The sequence below is a fragment of the Pseudorca crassidens genome, chromosome 11, assembly GCF_039906515.1.
Source record: "Pseudorca crassidens isolate mPseCra1 chromosome 11, mPseCra1.hap1, whole genome shotgun sequence".
Taxonomy (NCBI): domain Eukaryota; kingdom Metazoa; phylum Chordata; class Mammalia; order Artiodactyla; family Delphinidae; genus Pseudorca; species Pseudorca crassidens.
Window position 1 is genome coordinate 7189126 of NC_090306.1, and position 20319 is coordinate 7209444.

The 20319-nt window shown below is 44.0% G+C and overlaps 1 protein-coding gene across 3 annotated transcripts; it reads left to right on the forward strand.

The window, feature by feature from the left end:
* The first annotated feature begins 1199 nt into the window (after positions 1-1199).
* APOBEC1 (apolipoprotein B mRNA editing enzyme catalytic subunit 1) lies at positions 1200-19825 on the forward strand. 3 transcript variants are annotated; one of them, XM_067695644.1, is made up of 6 exons: positions 1203-1671; positions 4254-4281; positions 6061-6458; positions 7184-7302; positions 7748-7843; positions 9123-9542. In XM_067695644.1, exons 1-6 carry the CDS (start codon positions 1656-1658, stop codon positions 9165-9167), a joined length of 702 nt encoding a protein of 233 aa, XP_067551745.1. In that variant the 5' UTR covers positions 1203-1655; the 3' UTR covers positions 9168-9542. The 3 variants fall into 3 exon arrangements, with proteins under 3 accessions (XP_067551746.1, XP_067551744.1, XP_067551745.1); XM_067695645.1 differs by lacking the exons at positions 7748-7843; positions 9123-9542 and adding an exon at positions 19730-19825 and having other exon boundaries at positions 1200-1671; XM_067695643.1 differs by having other exon boundaries at positions 1201-1671; positions 7748-9542.
* Positions 19826-20319: the final 494 nt, after the last annotated feature.

A 20319-nucleotide genomic window follows, 5' to 3' on the forward strand; every position in this document is an offset into this window, starting at 1 on the left:
TTTTAGAGGCTGTCCTCATTCCTCGACTCACGGCCCTCCTCAGCCAATAACCACATCATACATCTTCTCTTTTTTTTTTTCTCCCCCCCACCCCGACACATCTTTTTCACATGTCCTTTTCTGACTCTGCCTCTGCCTCCCTTTTATAAGGCTCTTTGAGACTAGATTGAGACCAGCCAGATGATCCAGGATAATCTTCTCACCTCAAGATTCTTAACTTAATCACATCTATCACATCTGCACAGTCCATTATGCTATTGTAAGGTAACATATTTATAGGTTCCAGGGATTAGAAGGTGGACACCTTTGGGGGGGCCATTATTCTACCCACCACACATGCCTCACTGAAACACTTGTCTTCTGAAGGACCTTTTTTTTAAAAAAAATAAATTTGTCTATCTATTTATTTTTGGCTGCGTTGGGTCTTCGTTGCTGCGCGCGGGCTTTCTCTAGTTGCTGCGAGCAGGGGCTACTCTTCGTTGCGGTGCGTGGGCTTCTCATTGCGGTGGCTTCTCTTGTTGCAGAGCACAGGCTCTAGGCACACGGGCTTCAGTAGCTGTGGCGCAGCAGTTGTGGCGCACAGGCTTAGTTGCTCCGCGGCATGTGGGATCTTCCTGGACCAGGGCTCGAATCCATGTCCCCTGAATTGGTAGGCGGATTCTTAACCACTATGCCACCAGGGAAGTCCCTGAAGGACCTTTACTTATGATGAGGCACTTCTGTCCCTTCTTCAAAAGTATCACCTGCCACTCCCAACAACTGCTTCATCTTGTCCAGGCTCCAGCTTCATTTCATGATTAAGGAAAGTCTTATATTTAGGGATCAGGTGTAGGGTTCGTTGAATTTCAGACTCAAAGTTCAGGGGCTCTAGATTTGAGACCCTAGAGGGAGACGTAGGTCTTGAGAGTGACCTCAGTTCTGGGAGTGTGTGTGCTCAAACCCAGAGGAGATTGACTCAGGGTTCAGGCAACAGGAGACAATGGCAATAGGGAGTATAGTATTCATTTTCTCAAGGAAGAAAAAAAGCGGAAGTGGGCTGGGCTTAACGTTAACCTTAGCTTCAAGAAGCAAGAGAAATCACCTGAAACTTGTACTCTAATTACGTGACTCAGAGACCAAAGTCCTTTTGCTTTCGCTTCTAATAGCGCCCCTCCCCTTTCCAACAGAATCTAGGGTGAAGAGCAAAATAAGGGGAAGTTAGAAATAAATAACAGCTAAAGGGCGAGGCCTCACTGTCTTCACCAGGCAACAATGAAAACATTCACGTCACGGAAACAGGCCAGTTCTCTCTTCCCTTTCTTCTTCCTCTTTTTTTTCCAGTAAAGAATGATGCGTCAGTCTTGCTTTAACTTTTAAGGGAAATGTTCCTACATTCTGAGTTATCACGCAAGAACTTTGAAATTTGGATGTTCTCAATGAATTATGCTACAGAATTAACTATCTGCGTCGTAGGCTTTCGTCAACCTCCAGCAACTTCCCTCTTCACCTGCTACTTGTCTGTGCAGTCTAGATACCCAGTATCGGCCTGAGACACAGGAATGAGTCATCCTCTGCCCAAACAGGTGGCAGTGGTCACACCCGCAGAAACAGTGTGAGGCAGGTTGCTGGCAGCACAATATATAGCTCCAGGGGAAAAAGTCCAGTGACAGAGCAGCATGGCTTCTGACAGAGGTAAAATGGACGGGGGCCTGAAAGCTACATGTTCTTGAAAAATGCGAAAACTCTGTGTGTGTGCTTGCGTGTGTGTGTGTGTGTGTGTGTATATGTGTCCTGCTTCTGTTTGTATCCTTGGACATTTTCCAACTTTCCTATTTGTTAATATTCTTAAACAGGATTTATTATTATTGTTGTTGTCATTATTATTAATACCAACTGTTCACATCCAAAAATGATTTTGATCAGATGGCACTAAAGCAATGCTTGTTTCACCATAATAAAAAATTAAGTAAAAGAAATACAACTGTTAAATAAAAGTTTAAAATAACAGCAGAAGTGATAGCACAAGGGCAAGTTAATGGATAATTTAAGGTTCCGTTACTTAATGTTAGAAAAATTCGTGGGAGAGGAAAAACACTCAGGTTGTGGAAGGTGATGATTTTCAGATGAGGTGGGATTTGAACTGGATCCTGAAAGGGCAGAATTTGAATTGGCAAAGAGGAGGAGATTCCAGGTTGATTGACACTGAGAGTTTAAGAGAATTTACAAAGATTGTGTGTGGAATATAAAGAATAAGTTGGTTAAGATAGAGAAGAGTTTTTGGAAACAATCTGCAGTGAGATTAGAAAGCAAATTTGTTTGTTTGTTTTTAATAAATTTATTTATTTTTGGCTGCATTGGGTCTTCGTTACAGTGCACAGGCTTCTCATTCTGATGCCTCCTTGACTGAAAGCAGAAAAGACAGGAAGAAAGGAGGCCAGTGAAAAGACTATTGCAAGAGTGTGGGCATCATGTGATAAGACAAAATGCAGGTGTCAGTCTTAGGTTTCAAGAAACAATATTTTTTCTCCATTATATTTTCCCTCTATTAAAATTCTCTTGTGACTGGTATTTTGGGAAAAAGTGTAAAGTCTTTATTTAATTGAAATATCTGGGTAATTTCCCTTGAAGGTGGTATGTTTTATCCCTCAAACCACCCCTAGTCATGTACCTAGTGTTCTTGCCTGGCACCACATGTGTAGATGCTGAGAATGTATCTCAATTTCTCTTTCTGAAGTTCTCACTGCTGGTTCACCTCCTCATAGAGGTATGGCCTCTGTTTCTACAAGGCCCTCGCTGAGTAGACCAGCTGGTTCAAAGGCCCCAATTTGGTTTTTTGTTTTGTTTTGTTTTGTTTATTTACTTATTTATTTTTGACTGCATTGGGTTTTTGTTGCTGTGCGCAGGCTTTCTCTAGTTGCTGCGAGCAGGGGCTACTCTTCGTTGCGGTGTGCGGGCTTCTCATTGCAGTGGCTTCTCTTGTTGCGGAGCACGGGCTCTAGGTACGCAGGCTTCAGTAGTTGTGGCACGCGGGCTCAGTAGTTGTGGCTCACGGGCTCTAGGCGCGCGGGCTTCAGTAGTTGTGGCGCACGGGCTTAGTTGCTCCGCGGCATGTGGGATCTTCCTGGACCAGGGCTCGAACCCGTGTCCCCTGCCTTGGCAGGTGGATTCTTGACCACTGCGCCACCAGGGAAGTACCTTGATGGGGACCATTTCTAAAGTCTTTATTGAATTTGTTACAATATTGCTTCTGTTTTATGTTTTGTTTTTTTTTGGCCGCAAGGCATGTGGGATCTTAGCTCCCTGACCAGGGATAGAACTCTCACCCCCTGCATTGGAAGGCAAAGTCTTAACCACTGGACCGCCAGGGAAGTCCCAAAGGCCCCAATCTGAAGTAAGGTCTGAGAAGTGCCCATTCCAAGGTGTTAGCCATCCGCTTTCTCCTCCATCTCATGTCAGATTCCCTGCGTATTCTTCTAAGGATGAGAAGTTTATTCTTCATGTTACACTTAGAGTAGTATTTACTGACTCTGTCCTCTTTCCTATATATCTTGCTGATTTATCTTTTCGGTCTCACACACGAGCTAGAACCATTTTCCACCTACAGGAAAGTGTGCCATACACAGTGTCTCTCCATTTAGTACAAATGCACAAACAGACACACACGCACACACACGCGCATACACACGCACGCACGCACACACACACGCGCGCGCACACACACATGCACACACACGCGCGCACACGTGCGCACACATTGTTTAGGAAGAAAATCTTTTCCTCTACCCTCTTAGATTTTGTTCTGGGAGGGGGCACTGCAAATTAAACCGACAAAAAAAAAAAAAAATTAAACCGACAAAAGACAGATTAGCAAAAAAAAAAAGACAAAATTACACAGAGCAATTCACCAAAATGTGACTCAAGGACTTTGGTTAGAATTAAGATGGCTTATATATCATCTTTTTTTTTTTTTTTTTCGGTACGCGGGCCCCACACTGCTGTGGCCTCTCCCGTTGCGGAGCACAGGCTCCGGACGCGCAGGCCCAGCGGCCATGGCTCACGGGCCCAGCCGCTCCGCGGCACGTGGGATCTTCCCAGACCGGGGCACGAACCCGTGTCCCCTGCATTGGCAGGCGGACTCTCAACCACTGCGCCACCAGGGAAGCCCTAACTGCATTTTCTGATATGGTTTGTGGGTTTGAAGAATAGAGCGTTTTTTCTTAGTAATTCAATTTGTATATGTGTGTTATCTGACATGATCATCTGTTGGTCAACAGGTCCTTCAGCTGGAGATGCTACCTTGAGGTAAGAATTATACTATCATAGTGCACATTTAATTCAACCAAGAATAGATGGATATTTAAGAGATGGAGGACTATAGCTTTCCTTATTGTTCCTTACTTATTCCACGCTCCCATTTTTTCTTTTGCTTTTTCTCTCTCTATCCTCTATGATTATTATTGCTTTCTGTATCTTTGCTCCTATGGCTTTTGGTTTCTGTTGAAAAAAATTACCTTCCAGCTTTGTTCTGTTATCGTCTTACTATTGTTCTTCTCTCTTTAAATCACAGGTTTTCATAGTCATTAGTGAAAAGTCCAGGGAACTCATTTGTCACTTTGATTTCATCCTCTTATTCCATACTCTATGCCCATTTTCTAGACTTTTTTTTTTTTTGGCCACATCACCTGGCTTGTGGGGATCTAAGTCCCCCGACCAGAGATTGAACCCAGCTCCCTAGTAGTGGAAGCGTGGAGTCCTAACTACTGGACCACCAGGGAATTCCCTACACCTATTTTTTTTCTTTTTTTGAAGTTCCAGGAGAGCAGAGATTGGTTTTATTTTGTTCATGGCTGTATCCCCAGGTTTTAGAACACATAGCAGATCACATACTAGATTCTCAATAAATGTTTGTAGAATGATGGACATAATAAATGAACATTTTGCACAGTTTTCAAAAAAAAACAAAAACAAGTAAAGGCATCTGGGGAGGCTGGGTCTTGCCTCCCTGGCACCTAGACCTATTTTTATAACAGGGAGACTTTTGTCAGGGAGCATATTATCTCGTGATGGGTGGGTGGAAGGATTGATTTACATAATAAATGAAGTGATTCTTTAGGAATGAGTGGAAAATATGATGATGTAATAAACTTATGACTCAACCATATTGCAAGGAAGAGTCCTCAGAATAATTCTGAGTCACAGCTTTGACCCACAGTGAGGGTGGTTATCCAAAGATGCCCTTGAGAGAAATTTGAATTTATTTCTTTTGAGGAAATAGTGTGCAGAATTGAATGTGGATGAAGCCTGAGGTTAAATTATTCTCTTCTCAGAGTTGGGAATAGAATCCTCTTGGCAATTTGAGACTTCCACACCTGAAAAAACTCTAGCTAGAGTCCCCTGAGGAATAGTGAAGATTAATGAGTGGGACAGGTCACCTCTAAGTGTGAGATAGAGAGATTAGAGGGAATTCCCTGGTGGTCCAGGGGTTTGGACTGGGCAGTTTCACTGCCGAGAGCATGGGTTCAATCCGCACAGCATGGCCAAAAAGAAATAAAGAAAAAGATAAAATAAGATTAGAATATAATGAGAAACGTTTAAAAGAGGAACAAGGACACACTTGTACCTGAATTCAAGACCACCAAGCAATGGTATAGAGAGTGGTAACCAAATAACATGAGCTGGGAAAAATCTCTTCACTATGTTTGTGAGAGAAAATTTAATAATCCAAACGGACCTCCCCAGATAACTTTGAGATACAGAATAGAAAAAAAAAAGTTTCCTGAGATGTCATGTTTTAAATATTTATTTATTTAGGCCGTGAAGGGTCTTAGTTGCGGCCCGCGGGATCTTTAGTGGGGGCATGTGGGCTCTTAGTTTCGGCATGCATGCGGGATCTAGTTCCCTGACCAGGGATCGAACCCCGGCCCCCTACATTGGGAGCACGGAGTCTTACCTACTGGACCACCAGGGAAGTCCATGAGATGTCATGTTTTAGATCTGCCTGATCCAGAAGGAGAAGATGAAATTATTTCTAGGGTCCCTCAAATGATGACATAACAACACGAGTGATTTTTTATATTTCAGGAGAAGAATTGAACCCTGGGAATTTGAAGTCTCCTTTGACCCCCAAGAACTCTGTAAAGAGACCCGTCTGCTCTATGAAATCAAGTGGGGCAAGAGCCAGCGCATCTGGCGACACTCGGGCAAAAACACCACCAAGCACGTTGAACGCAATTTTATAGAACAAATTACTTCAGAAAGACGTTTTCACCGATCCGTCAGTTGCTGCATCATCTGGTTCTTGTCCTGGAGTCCCTGCTGGGAATGCTCCAAGGCTATTCAGGAATTTTTGAATCAGCATCCTAGAGTGACCCTGCTTATTTACGTAGCACGGCTTTTCCAGCACATGGATCGGCGAAACCGGCAAGGACTCAGAGACCTGACTCACAGTGGTGTGACTATCCAGATTATGGGACCCACAGGTGAAAACAATAAACCAGGAATCTTAAGTGTTTCTTAGAGACTGTGGTGGTGGTGATATGTTTCTAGGCCAGGAGACTGATTACCCCAGACCGGAAGTCTCAGAAGTTAAAAGTCCAAAATAACAGGAGAAAGGACCAGGTCTGAAATTCATAGCAAGGAAAGCACCAAAGATATGACTCCTTTCCCCACTCCTGTCGCTATGGCCTCTGTGCCATCTTCAAATGAATTGCTGAGTTCCTTTAAGGGATTCTGGAAGAGTCTAGCCTTCTCCAGCAATAAATAGGCCAGAGAGATTTTTATATCTATTGTATTTTTTAAAAAATAAATTTATTTATTTATTTTTGGCTATAGTGGGTCCTCGTTGCTGTGTGCGGGCTTACTCTAGCTGCGGCGAACGGGGGCTACTCTTCATTGTGGTGCGTGGGCTTCTCATTGCGGTGGCTTCTCTTGTTGCGGAGCACGGGCTCTAGAGCGCAGGCTCAGTAGTTGTGGCGCATGGGCTTAGTTGCTCCGCGACATGTGGGATCTTCCCGGACCAGGGCTTGAACCCGTGTCTCCTGCATTGGCAGGAGGATTCTTAACCACGGCGCCACCAGGGAAGCCCCATAGTATTATTATTTAATAACAATAATAATTATTATTATAATTATTATTATTTTTAAATTGGGCTCTCTTTAACTTTCTGTTGTATGTGTTGACTGAACCAAGATTTGTGTTTCCTTAGAGTATGATTACTGCTGGAGGTATTTTGTCAACTACCCACCTGGGAAAGAAGCTCACTGGCCAAGATACCACCCTCTGTTGATGAAGCTGTATGCACTGGAACTCCACTGCATAATTCTAGTAAGTTACTATAAGGGAAAATGATTCTGATGCAAAAAGAGGCATCCGTCTTCAGACTTCTCTCCTGATTACGTTGACACATACTCTTCTCACCATCACTTTGCCATTTATATTGACATTTAGTTATTTACCTGACATCTTTAAAAATGTGAGAACAAGACAATCTCTTTGTGGGAAATAAGTGGGAGAAAGGAACGGATAAACTGGTCTAAGATATATGTGGACTCCATAGGAGTTAGATTTCATCATCATCATTACTGTTGTTGTTACAGCACATACTTGTCACACCAGATTGCACAATTCTTCCTTCCCTTATTGGTGTGTGTCATCTTACTGAAGGAATGTATGTGTCCCACTTGTATTCTCTTGCAAGTAGTTCAGTGGTCTTTCAAATGATGTTTTGAAATGTTTGTGAAATATCACCCTAACTTCTTTTTTATTTCAGGGTCTCCCTCCCTGTTTAAATATTTCAAGATGTCAGAATCAGCCGACCTCGTTCAGACTTATTCCTCAAAATTGCCATTACCAAATGATTCCACCCCATATCCTTTTACATACAGGGTTGATACAACTTCCTTTGACTTGGAGATGAATAGAGTATATACTGTTTCATGAACAGGAACTGATGGCCCACTAAAGAGTACCATTAGAATCAAGAAATTTTACGTTTGCATTTCTAGACACTAACAACATGTTATCTGGAAAAGAAATTTAAAAAAAAAATCCCATTTATAGTAGCAATGAAAAATGATAAAATACTTCGGAATTAATTTGACCGAGGAGGTGAAAGATCTGTACACTGAGATCTACAAGAGAGATTGAAGAAGACACAAATAAATGGAAAGACATCCGATGGTCGTGGATGGAAGAAATAATATTGTTAAAATGTCCCTACTATACAAAGCCATCTATAAATTCAATGCAGTCCCTATCAAGATTCCAATGGTATTTTTTACAGAAATGAAAGAAAAATCCTAAATTTCATATGGAGCAACAGAAGACCCTGAATAGCCAAAGCAATCCTTATGTATCTGAAGGAAATGAAATCATTTTCTCAAAGAAATATCTGCACTTCTGTGTTCATTGTAGCATTATTTACAATAGCCAAGACCTGAAAACAATCTAAGTATCCACCAACAGATGAATGGATAAAGAAAATGTGGTATATATACATATACACACACACAATGGAATATTATATAGCCATAAAAAGGAAGAAAATCCTGCCCTTTGCAACAACATAGAAGAAACTTGAAGGCATTTTGCTCTTTGAAATAAGTCAGAGACAGACAAATACTATATGATCTCACTAATATGTGGACTCTTAAAAAAATCTGACCTCAAAAAAAAAAAAAAATCTGACCTCATGGAAAGAGACAAAATTAGTGGTTGCCAGGGACAGGAGTGAAAGTGGTCAGAGGGTAGAAACTTTCAGTGTTGTTTTTTGGGTTTTTTTGACTACACCATGCGGCTTGTGGGATCTTAGTTCTCCAACTAAGGATTAAACCCAGCACTCGGCAGTGAGAGCGCAGAGTCCTAACCACTGGACCGCCAGGGAATTCCTGGACAAACTTTCAGTTTTAAGATGAACAAATTCTGGGGATAGAAGGTAGAGCATGGTGATTATAGTTTATACTGTACTGTGCAGTTGAAATTTTCTAAGAGTAGATCTTAAATGTTCTTGCCGTACACAAAGAGGTGTAAGTCTGTGCGGTGATGAATGTGTTAACTTACTTTATTGTAGTAATCATTTTGCAATATATACATATATCAAATCATTACGTTGTACACCTTAACTTAGTGGGGCTTCCCTGGTGGCACAGTGGTTAAGAATCCACCTGCCAATGCAGGGGACACAGTTTTGATCCCTGGTCGGGGAAGATTCCACATGCTGTGGAGCAACTAAGCCCATGGGTCACAACTACTGAAGCCCGCGCACCTAGAGCCCGTGCTCTGCAACAAGAGAAGCCACGACGATGAGAAGCCCACGCATCACAGCGAAGACCCAACACAGCCCAAAATAATAACAAATTAATTAATTAATTAATTAAAAAAAGACTTACACAATGTTATGTCTCAATTATATTCAATAATACTGGGGGGGAAGAGATTAAAACAAAAGAATATAGAAATTTTCACAAATAACAGTATCACGGATAGCATTATCTACTGCTGTATCACAAATTACCCCGCTACTTTGCAGGCTGAAAACAACAATAAATATTTACTATGTCACAGTTTCTCTGGCTCAGGAATTCAGGAGTCCCTTAGTGTGTTCGTGTCTCAGGATATCTCAGGAGGTTGCTGCCAAGCTGTCAGCCAGGATTGCAGTCATCTCCAGCCTTGACAGAGGCTACAGAATGTGCTTCCCAGGTGGCATACACACGCGGCTGCGAGCGGGCACCCGTGGATGGTGGGAAGTCTCAGTTTTTCATCATGTAGGCCTCTGCACAGGGATGCTTAAAAGTCCTCATGACTTTGTGGCTGGCTTCCTACAGAGCAAGTGGCCTAAGACAGACCAGGGCACAATTTGCCATGTCTTGGAATCATACACTATTTCTTCTGCAGTGTTCTTGGGTCACACTGGCCAGCTACAATTCAATGTTGAGTGGGGGGAACCACACAAGGACTTGAATCCCAGGAGATGAGAATCACTGGAGGCCATCTTTGGGTTTGACCTGTAGGGACATTTGCTGTGACTTCAGGACAAATAATTCCATGGAGCCAATTTCTCAGAAGATGCTAAAGGGAAACAAAGGACAAAGTAGCATCTAAATACAGAGAAGGGTTATTTCTCGCTCCCGTTGCAAGGCTAATGTCATTTGGGTGGAACGTTTTTGCTCTCTGTGGTTACTCAGGGACCTCATTTTCTACCATCTGGTGACTCCGCCATCTCCTATGGCCTTGAAGTCCTCTGCTGAATTCTCTACACTCAGCTGGCCCACAGGAGAGAGAGAGAGAGAGACAGAGGCGCACAGAGAAGGAAAGCATTAAAGCAGTGTGAAAGGGTGTTTTTTAGAATCAGGACTGGAAATGGCAAACGTCACTTCTGACCTGATTCCTCTGAGCCAGAATCAGACCAGTGACCCCACCCAGCTTTAAGGGAGGCAACAAAACACAGTCCAGCCACGTGCCCTGGAAGGAGAGGAAATGGGGTTTGGTTGAACACATGACGTGTCTGTACAAGGAGGAAACTAGGAAACAGAAACTTTGTGGCCAGGGTCAGATAGGCAGTACCACGGCAGAAATGAAACTAAAAGGCAGTGTGCTGTGGTTTTTGTTTCCTTTCCTTGGCATTCAGGATATGCTGGTAACCAAAACATGACCGCTTTTCAGAATGGGCTCAGGCTGCTCAGTCGTTCGCCTGGCTTGCCTTCCTGGGGTGGCGTGGGGATAAGGCGGTCTTCTCTGGGAGGCATAAGTGGGGCTGCCACCTTATTAGATGTCTGTGTGAAGACTGTCTATGCATATTTAAAAACTGCCGTGGAGGAGTTAGCGACAGGGAGGGCGAGGGCCCTGGGCTTAGTTTTGGGGGAGGAGGTGGCCAGTTTAGGGTCTCAGGGGACAGGTGGGGGAGATGGCAGAGTTAGATGGGGCTGGGGGGGTGGGGGGTGCCAGGAGAAGGAAGGTTGAAGGGGAGACTAGATGTTGGGGGAACTGTGCTGGGAAGAGCTGCGTCGGAAGTGTCCACAGTAACCCGTGGGGGAGGAGAACACCCCAGGCCTGGCTGTCGCAGCTGCCTGCTGGAGAAGGGGGGCCTGACCTCTAGGAGGGCGCCGCTCCTGTACAGAGGGTTGTGAACCCGCCTGGGGATGAGGCCTGGTGTTGTGGAAACTGAACTTAGCTTCGCGGGGCTGACAGTTCTGGCCCAGGGCGGTGGCAGTGCACCCCTTTGGACTTTTCCTCTAGGTTCCATGCTTACCTCTTCTGTGACCTCACTCTGCCCTTCCTCCTCCCTCTTAACTCTCTCGAGGTTACCCCTTCACTTAAAACGTTGCTTCTGGTAATCTGGTAAGCCGGGAAAGTTGCTGGAGTCCCTGCCGGAGTCGGTATTGTCGGTAACCCCGAAGGAGGAGAGGCGTCCCCAGCGGAGACTCTGGGTGGGTGGGTTGGTCTTGCTTGCCGGTGGAGAGGGTGGGGATGGAAGGTGCACCCTTGGGTGGGCCCACAGCGATGGTACCAGCTGAAAGCTACAGAAATGCTTCATAGACCGTGGTCTGTTACTGTAGTGTTCATCATGGCAAGCCGGTGGCACCAGGAGAAATGGAGCCCCTGGCCAGTGTGAGTCGTAGCCGTGCAGGAGGGGAGACCCTGGAGGAGGAGAGAGCCCGCCTAAATTGATGTCTACAGATTGAATTTCCAGAGGCTTAGGAGGAGGAGTTCTCCAATGTCCTGTTTCCAGGCCTTGCTCAGGAAGCCCTGTATTCATTCAGGAGACCACCCTTTAAGGTTTTCAGATGAGCTTATGAGGGGGCAATCTTTAAAAGTCCAAAGCACATGCATCTGGGGCCTTCAGCAGATGCGTTGCTTTGAGTGTGTAATCCGGGAGCAGCGATCTCTGGGCACGTGAATGCCAGCAGGCGCCTTTCCTGTTCCGGGGTGGAGGTTTTCAGATGCGCATCTTCTCAATTCAGCCTCCTGTTGTACTAGTTCTGTGCTACGCACCTTGCTCCCGGAGGACTCGTCAGCTGTAGAACATTTTAACGCGATGCCACAACACAGAGTGCTGCCTTGTAGACGGAGCTTGCAGATGCATCCCCGTGCCCCTCTCATCTACCCGCCCGCCTTCCTGCGCATTGGTCGGAGGAATTCTTAGTGTGATGATATAATCTGTGTGTTAGGAAAGTGTTCAAGATTGAATGCCTTAGGCAAATACTTAAATGAGCCAACTGGCAAATTGAGGGGGTCATTGTACTGTGCTGGAGGTACGGGTGGATCACGCCCCAATTGTGATAGAAACGGCAGGTCTAGTTTGGGCATTCCTACTAAGAAGGGAGCGGTCAGGATACCGGTAGTGATCTTTGATTCATCTTGCTCTTTGTGTTTTTTAACTTCAGTTTTACTTGATCAGATTTGAGAGTAATCTTAGTGTTCAAATGGGAGGACCCTGAGGTGAGGGGTGGTGGGGAGGGAAAAGCCTGCTGCAGGTGCTGGGAGGGGTGGGAGGGGTGGGCGTGAAGAAAGGGAGAAGGGGGGAGGGTTGTGGCTAGGTGTGGGTTGTAGAGGGTGGGAGTGGTAGGGAATGTGGGTTGAAGGGAATTCTCTGGAGAAAAGATCAGTAGACAGAGCTCTGGGGAATTATATAGAGCTCATGCGCAAAGAAATTACTAGTTAATAGTAAATTGTTAATGCTAGTTAAATTATCGCTTGTAAGCACAGAAAACAGTTGCTTGGAAACTTTCTAAAATGCTTAAAACTCTGCTAAGTGCAGGGGAAAAAGCAAAACTGCTTTGCTGCAAGATGGGGAAGACTGAAAAGGTAACTGAAGACCTGGTTATTGGTGGCTTGAAAGATGGCTGTCAGAAACTTGCATCAGCAGGTTAGCGTCCTTCACTGCTTTCAAGCTTCTTACGTGGTTCATCTGGAGATGTGTGGTATTTGGGAGAGGTCTTGGAAAAGACTTTAAATACCCATATTGTGGGCTTTTAAAGCAAGCTTGAGATTTTGGAGTGCACTTAAGGTGGTGAGAGGTACTCTTCCGGGTTTGCAACATTGTTTTTCACTGAGGTTTTGCAGTTGAAAACTTGAGCAAAGTGAAAATGCAATGAATTCTAAAGCAATTTTGTGTTACTTCCTGCCTTATAAGCACATCTCTTCTTTGTGATGAGTGTTCATTAGAAACAGCAAGAGTTTTTACTTTTCGTCGTCATTGTAACAAGGAGAACCTAATGACTTTGTGATCACTGTGAAATTACTGTCATATTTGGTAGCAGACAATCCATGTAGGCTTGCTAAGGTTACAGTCAGTAATCCACTGCATCTTTAGTTTGAATGTTTGTGTTTTTTAAGTGATAACCGTATTAGAGGGGAAACTATCAGCCAAACTCAGTTTGGGAAATAAGCAAAACTGGGGATGGGGAGGTGCTTTATTACTAGATTATGGTGTGTTTGTGAAAATTCAGGGAAAGATCCGAATCCTTTGTGATAAAGTAATACCAGTGGCTTTTTTATCTTGTCCCTCTTCCCATTGAATTTCACTTTGAAAATTTTAAATCCCCAATATTTATACACTTGGGATCTTTCTGGGTTCTCTTTTTAATGTTTAAAAATATGTTGACATGATAGTTCAGTTCTTAACCCGTGATTTGGGCATGATATAGTAACTGTCATTGGAATTTAAAGAATACTAGTCATGCATGTATGGGGAAATGGTAAGCTGTTGTGAAATTGAAACTGTAATAAAAGTAGGAGAAAAAGTAAAAACAAACAAACAAACAAACAAAACTGCAGTGATGGGAATTCCCTGGTGGTCCAGTGGTTAGGACCCTACGGATTCTGTGCTTTTTTCTGCTGGGGGCCTTGCTGCAAGGCCAAAAAAAGAAATAAAAACAACTTTTGTGAAAGCTACCCTTTACCTGTTCCTATAAAAAATGGATATTAGGGAAAAAACCCTTCAAAGACAGGATGCAGTTTCTCACATGTATTTTCTTTTATTATACAGGAAGAATAGTGCAAACCATTACTTTCTTTTTTTTTTTTTTTTTTTGCCATGTGGCATGTGAAGTCTTTGTTCCCCAACCGGGGTTGTTCCCTGACCCATAACCCCTGCAATGGAAGCGTGGAGTCTTAACCACTGGACCACCAGGGAAGTCCCACAAACCATTAATTGTTTTTTTTTTTTACATCTTTATTGGAGTATAATTGCTTTACAATGGTGTGTTAGTCTCTGCTGTATAACAAAGTGAATCAGCTATACATATACATATGTTCCCATATCTCCTCCCTCTTGCGTCTCCCTCCCCCCCCCACCCTCCCTATCCCACCCCTCTAGGTGGTCACAGCATCTAGCTGATCTCCCTGTGCTATGTGAAGACTCATTTGTTTTAGTTCTCAGGAGGCTGCGAGCCAAGTTTCATATACTACACCTGTTGCTTTGTCTCATGTGGAACATATTCCTCCAAGCTCGGCACCCCAATCCCTTACCTTTTGTCATTTTAGTCTTGCTTTAAAAGCTTTTACTGGGCTTCCCTGGTGGCGCAGTGGTTGAGAGTCCGCCTGCCGATTCAGGGGACACGGGTTCGTGCCCTGGTCCGGGAAAATCCCTCATGCCGCGGAGCGGCTGGGCCCGTGAGCCATGGCCGCTGAGCCTGCGATTCCGGAGCCTGTGCTCCGCAACGGGAGAGGCCGCAACAGTGAGAGGCCCGCGAAAAAAGTTTTTACTAATTTGACTATTAAATTTATGATTTGGGAAGGTGGTATAGTTCAGTCTTAAAAATGTGAATGATAAGCAACGTAAGAACTACACGATAAAATTATGGGACAATATAGGAAGGACCTAAAATTTGAAATAAATAGATAACATTAAATAACTAAATGCCTATGATCACTATATTTCTAGAAGAAAGATAAATCTGGTTTGACCCTTGACTAATCTCTGAGGTAGATATAAATTTTCTCAATATTGAAACTTCTCTCTTGCCAAAATACTTTTGATGCTTTTCCTTTCTGTTCTTCTGAGCCTTCTCACATCCACAACTCTCATCAAAGTGATCCCTGTACTATTCCATCATCTCCCAGTTCTGCTTCATACTGAATCCACTTAATTTGCCTCATCCACCTTTATATCAACAGTGCCTAGGTTAGTGGCTAATAGAGGACCTGTCATCTATAGCAGTCAATTATCAAAAAATAAATTATTTGTAGGTATTAAAGGTAACATGAGAGAGTACAAAGAACACTGTCTGCATGTCAGAAAACCCCCAAATGTTCACAGCACTGTCATTTAAACGGTGTAAACTTGAATGAGTACATTAACTTGTCTGAGCCTTAAATTTACACATCTAGGGCTTCCCTGTGGTGCAGTGGTTAAGAATCCGCCTGCCAATGCAAGGGACGCTGGTTCGAGCCCTGGTCCAGGAAGGTCCCACATGCTGCAGAGCAACTAAGCCTGTGCGCCACAATTACTGAGCCTGTGCTCTAGAGCCTGTGAGCCACAACTACTGAGCCCGTGTGCCACAACTACTGAAGCCTGCACGCTTAGAGCCCGTGCTCCGCAATGAGAGAAGCCACCACAGTGAGAAGTCCGCGCACAGCAACGAAGAATAGCCCCCGCTCGCAGCAACCAGAGACAAGCCTGTGCGCAGCAACAAAGACCCAAAGCAGCCAAAAATAAAGAGAGCACAGCTCTCCCTGTGCTCCACAGCGGGAGAGACCACAACAGTGAGAGGCCCATGTACTGCAAAAAAAAAAAAAAAAGAAATCCTTACTCGTTGTCCATGCTTTGTGGAAGTCAGGAAATTAGCCAACCATCAGAGTGGTTGGAATAAAGTTTCTTTCTTTAATAGACAAATATTCTAATTATGCTCTCTCTAGTTATGACAGTTATCCCTCTGCCATCAACAGATGAGGGAAACTTTAAGATAATTGCAGCATCCAGAAAAGTAAAGTCCCACTGAATGCAACGGGATACATAGCCACTTGAGATAATGGGAAAATTGGTATTACAACTGTCCTACAGTAAAAAAAAAAAAAAAAAAAAAGTAATTTGTTACTGATGCTGAAAGCTCAGCTTCTCTGTACACCAGGGCCAAATTAAATCTTGGAGAGAGAGTTTGGGGTGAAGTAGAAAAGGATAGCTTTATTATTCAATACTCTACCAGGCAAAGGGGGACACAGTTGGCTCCTGCCTCGAAAGACTATGTGTCCCAACTTGGAGAGGGTAGTGAGAAGTGTTTTGGGGTTTTTTTTTGTTTTTTTTTGTGGTACGTGGGCTTCTCACTGTTGTGGCCTCTCCCGTTGTGGAGCACGGGCTCTGGACGCGCAGGCTCAGCTGCTATGGTTCACGGGCCCAGCCTCTCCGCGGCATGTGGGATCTTCCCGGACCGGGGCACGAACTCGTGTCCCCTGCATTGGCAGGAGGACTCTCAACCATTGCGCCACCAGGAAAGCCCAGTGAGAAGTTTTATAACAATATTACCCAAGGCTGGGTTGCTGACAGGATGAGGGTGTGTGCAGGGTTTGAGGTGGTCGGGTCTCCTAATCTTGATGAGCTTCTCTGGTCCCTTTAATCTCGCCTCAGGTGGTTTCTTGCCCCGTTCTCCCTTGATTAGCAACTGTTTGAATCCACCCTTTGGAGCTCAGCGTAGGTCGTGGAGGCTGGAGTCTTGCCTACAAGAAATCGGGGGCCAAAAAAAGAGGCTCCATGCCTGGGAGCCTCACAGGGCCCCACTCGGTTTCATTACCTGCCACAATCAAAAATCTAACTCCATTCTCAAAATCTAACTTCCAAATGGCCCTACTTACCTCTTTCAGATTTTTCAGTACCTTGTAGATTTTCTGCTTCATTTGCTTGGTTTGAATTCCATAGAATTTAGAACCAAAAAATGTGATTTTATAGACTGAAGGTGTCCAGCCTTCTACATGAAAAAAGACCCACACTGGTGCACATCAGCCTCGTGGAATTTCAACACATGTTTAAAAAGAGAATCCTAACAGCTTGGGGGTGAGGCAGGGGGTGTTACATGCAAAAGATAAGAAGAGTATTGTCAGTCTTCTCAAGATCAGCCTTGAAATCTAGAAGAAGCTTGACCCATACTTTTAAAATTCTGAAGATAAAATGTTTCTCAGCTGACTTCTACAGTCGGCCAAGCTATCTAGAGGAAGTTGTGAATAAAGACATTTTCAACGTGCAGTGTATCCAAAAAAATCATTTCCCATGCTTTCTCAGGAAGCCACTGGAGGATTCCCTACATCAGAATGAGGGACTAAACCATAAAAAGAGAGTGCTTGGAATTCAGAACACAAGTAATTCAACACAGAAGAGAAGAGAAAAAAAATTCCCAGGATGATAGTGAAGGGAGATCCCAGGGTAACAGAAAGTAATGAGTTTGGAGAAAGAGGATAAAGAGATCCAGAAGAATGTATCCAAGAAAAAAAAGTGAAATTCCAGTTTTCCTACATCCTTGCCAACACTGGATAATGAAACAACACAGCCCTCTGTGTCTTTCCTTTACTCTCACCCTGCTTTGCTACTTCACTTTTGACACCAACTGTGTGGGTTTTCCACACATAAAGCAATTCTTTGATTCTCAATTCTGATACTATCTTGTGTCAGATCCCGCTCGTTAAGGACTCAGTCCCGCGAGACTGCCCGCACCTCGGATGCCAGTTGAAAGTCCAGGTTGTTACCTATGTTTCTGACCAACTGGGTATAAATTGGAGGTTCCCTTGACCCACTCCTGGGGTTTGATTAATTTGCTAGAGCAACTCACAGTATTCAGGAAGTCAGTTGACTTACTAGATATCTGGCTTATTATGAAGGATATTAAAGGATACAGATGCTGGGACTTCCTGGTGGTCCAGTGGTTAAGAATCCTCGTTTCCACTGCAGGGGGCACAGGTTTCACCCCTGGTCCTGGAACTAAGATCTCGCATGCCCTATGGCGCGGCCCCCCCAATAAAAACGGACACAAATGAACAGCCAGTTGAAGAGATACATGTGGCAAGACCTGGAAGGGTCCTGAACAAAGAAGCTTCTGTGCCGGTGGAGTTTGGGGTGCACTACTCTCCAGGGATATGGTTACTCTCTGGCTCACCAATATGAAAGCTCTCAGAAACCCCACCTTTTGAGTTTTTATGAAGGCATCATTACATAGGCATGATTGGCCATAGGTGATTGAACTCCGTTTTCTCCATCTTCTCTCCCCCAAGGTCAGGGGCTGAACTGAAAGTTCCAGCCTTCTAATCGCATGTTGATATTCCTGGCAGCCAGACTTCACCTTTACGTTACCTAGGGGGATTCCAAAAGTCACCTCATAAACATAACAAAAGACACTTACTGTGCTCAACATTTAGGAAATTCCAAGGGAGCTTTGTGCCGCGAACAGGGTGAAGACCAAATATATATTTCTTATTATAAATCACAATGTCACATGGGTATGATCAATCTCTTAAATCTTTGACAATCTGATGGATGAACAATGGTACTTTCATTTGTAATTCTTTAATTTGTCGTATTTGGCATTTTGTGTGTGGGTATTCATTGACTCGGAATTATGTTTTCCTGTTGCGGAGGAAGAAATTTCCCTCTACCCTTCTAGTTCTTCTGGATGGTCTAAGAATTGATGTGACATGATATAGATAACAGGAGAAAATCAAACAAAAGTTTGATAACATGTATACATGGGAGAGACCCAGAAAAACTGAGTAAGTCACCCAAATGGCTGAAGCCCTGACCTTAAATACCATCTTCAGCTAAAGACAAAAGAAGAGGCTGTGGGTAGTGATTTGGGACCTCAAAGGGGAGGAACGCAATTCACAAGGAAATGGAAAAGTGAATGGGAAACAGATGTTTGCTGGGCTGTGCAGAGACAATGGGACCCAGAGTGGACTCTGATCTCCAGGCCCTGCCGAGTTTCCCCACCACACTCAGCCCATAATCTTTGCAGAGCTCTCTGGTGACAGCTCAGTTCTGGGAACTGGCCCTTTATCTAAATTCTTTAGGCAGCTAAGGAGGAAGGTCAAATTTTCTCCTTGAGTCTTTTGGGCCTTGATTGTTTTCAGCTTGAAATAACCCACATGCCAAAGAGATGTTTTAGGGTGGCAAATTTTGCTCCCCTTCAGTCCTTTGCCCTTTTTTTCTATTGGTTTGTCTTCTCTCCTCTATTAATTTGTGAGAGAGATTTGTACATTAGAGGAAACGTCCATTTCTCTCATATGTATTTTTCCCAGTCTTTTGACTTTATTGAAACAGAGCTGGACTCTGTGGGGCCCTCCTAGGTACAAAAGCCCCTCTGTGTCCCATGGTTTCTTGCTTGTTAGAAAGAAGCTTTAGACTCCTAGGCCTCCCCTGACTTCCAAAGTGCAGAATCTAAGTTTCTAATTAGGGAGGTGAGGGAATGCAGAAACTCAGGAAAAGCAGTCCAGCAGCAATAGTGCAGCAAGAAAAGAGTCTGAGTTCCTCTCAAGGGATATATATAACAATCTGCTGCATATCTTTGAATTGCTCTGCAGAAAATAAGACCCCAGCCCAGGTGGAGGATGGTGACTACATGCCAACCACAAACATGTAGACCCCAGACTGGTTGGAACCAGAAGGTCGATGATTAAGATTTCTGAAACACCACCCTGTTACCTCACCAGCAACCAATCAGAAAAAAGTCATGCCCTCTGCAACCCTCAGCCCAAATGTCACCTTTAAAAACCATTCCCTGAAAGCCATCTGGGAGTTCAGTTCTTTTGAGGATGAGCTACCTGTTCTCCTTCCTAGGTGCCCTGAAGTAAATGCGGTACTTTCCCTCACCACGTCCCCGTGTCAGTAAATTGGCTTTGCAGGGAGGCCGGCAGATCCAAGTTCGATGCGGTAATGTTATGACTTTTTTTCTTAATTTAAAATTTTATATAGACAAATACATATTTGGTAGTTTCTATGGCATGCTGATAAGGATAATTTGTATATCGGGACTGGGATGTTAGGAATTATGATGTGAATTATAATAAGGAATATGTATTCGGGCTTTGTCCTGTTTTCTACGACTGAGCTTCTAAAACCCTTGGAATTTCCTAAGTGATGAGAGAGAGAACGGTGTTTTGCTATGTTCAGGAGGCAACTTTTGGAATGCCCTTATGTTGCCTAAGGATAGGGCTGATTGCCAAGGGAGATAACCCTGCATTTGTAGGGTTGGAACTTTCTCTTCCACCCTTGCACCTTCTAGGAGGGGAGAGGGGACCAATGGCAAAAGATTTAGTCAATCACGCCTGTGTAATGAAGTCCTGTAATAAAAATCCAAGACAGTGTTTGGAAAGCTTCCAGGTTGGTGGAGATGTGGGGAGAGGGTGGCGCTGGGAGAAGGCATGGGC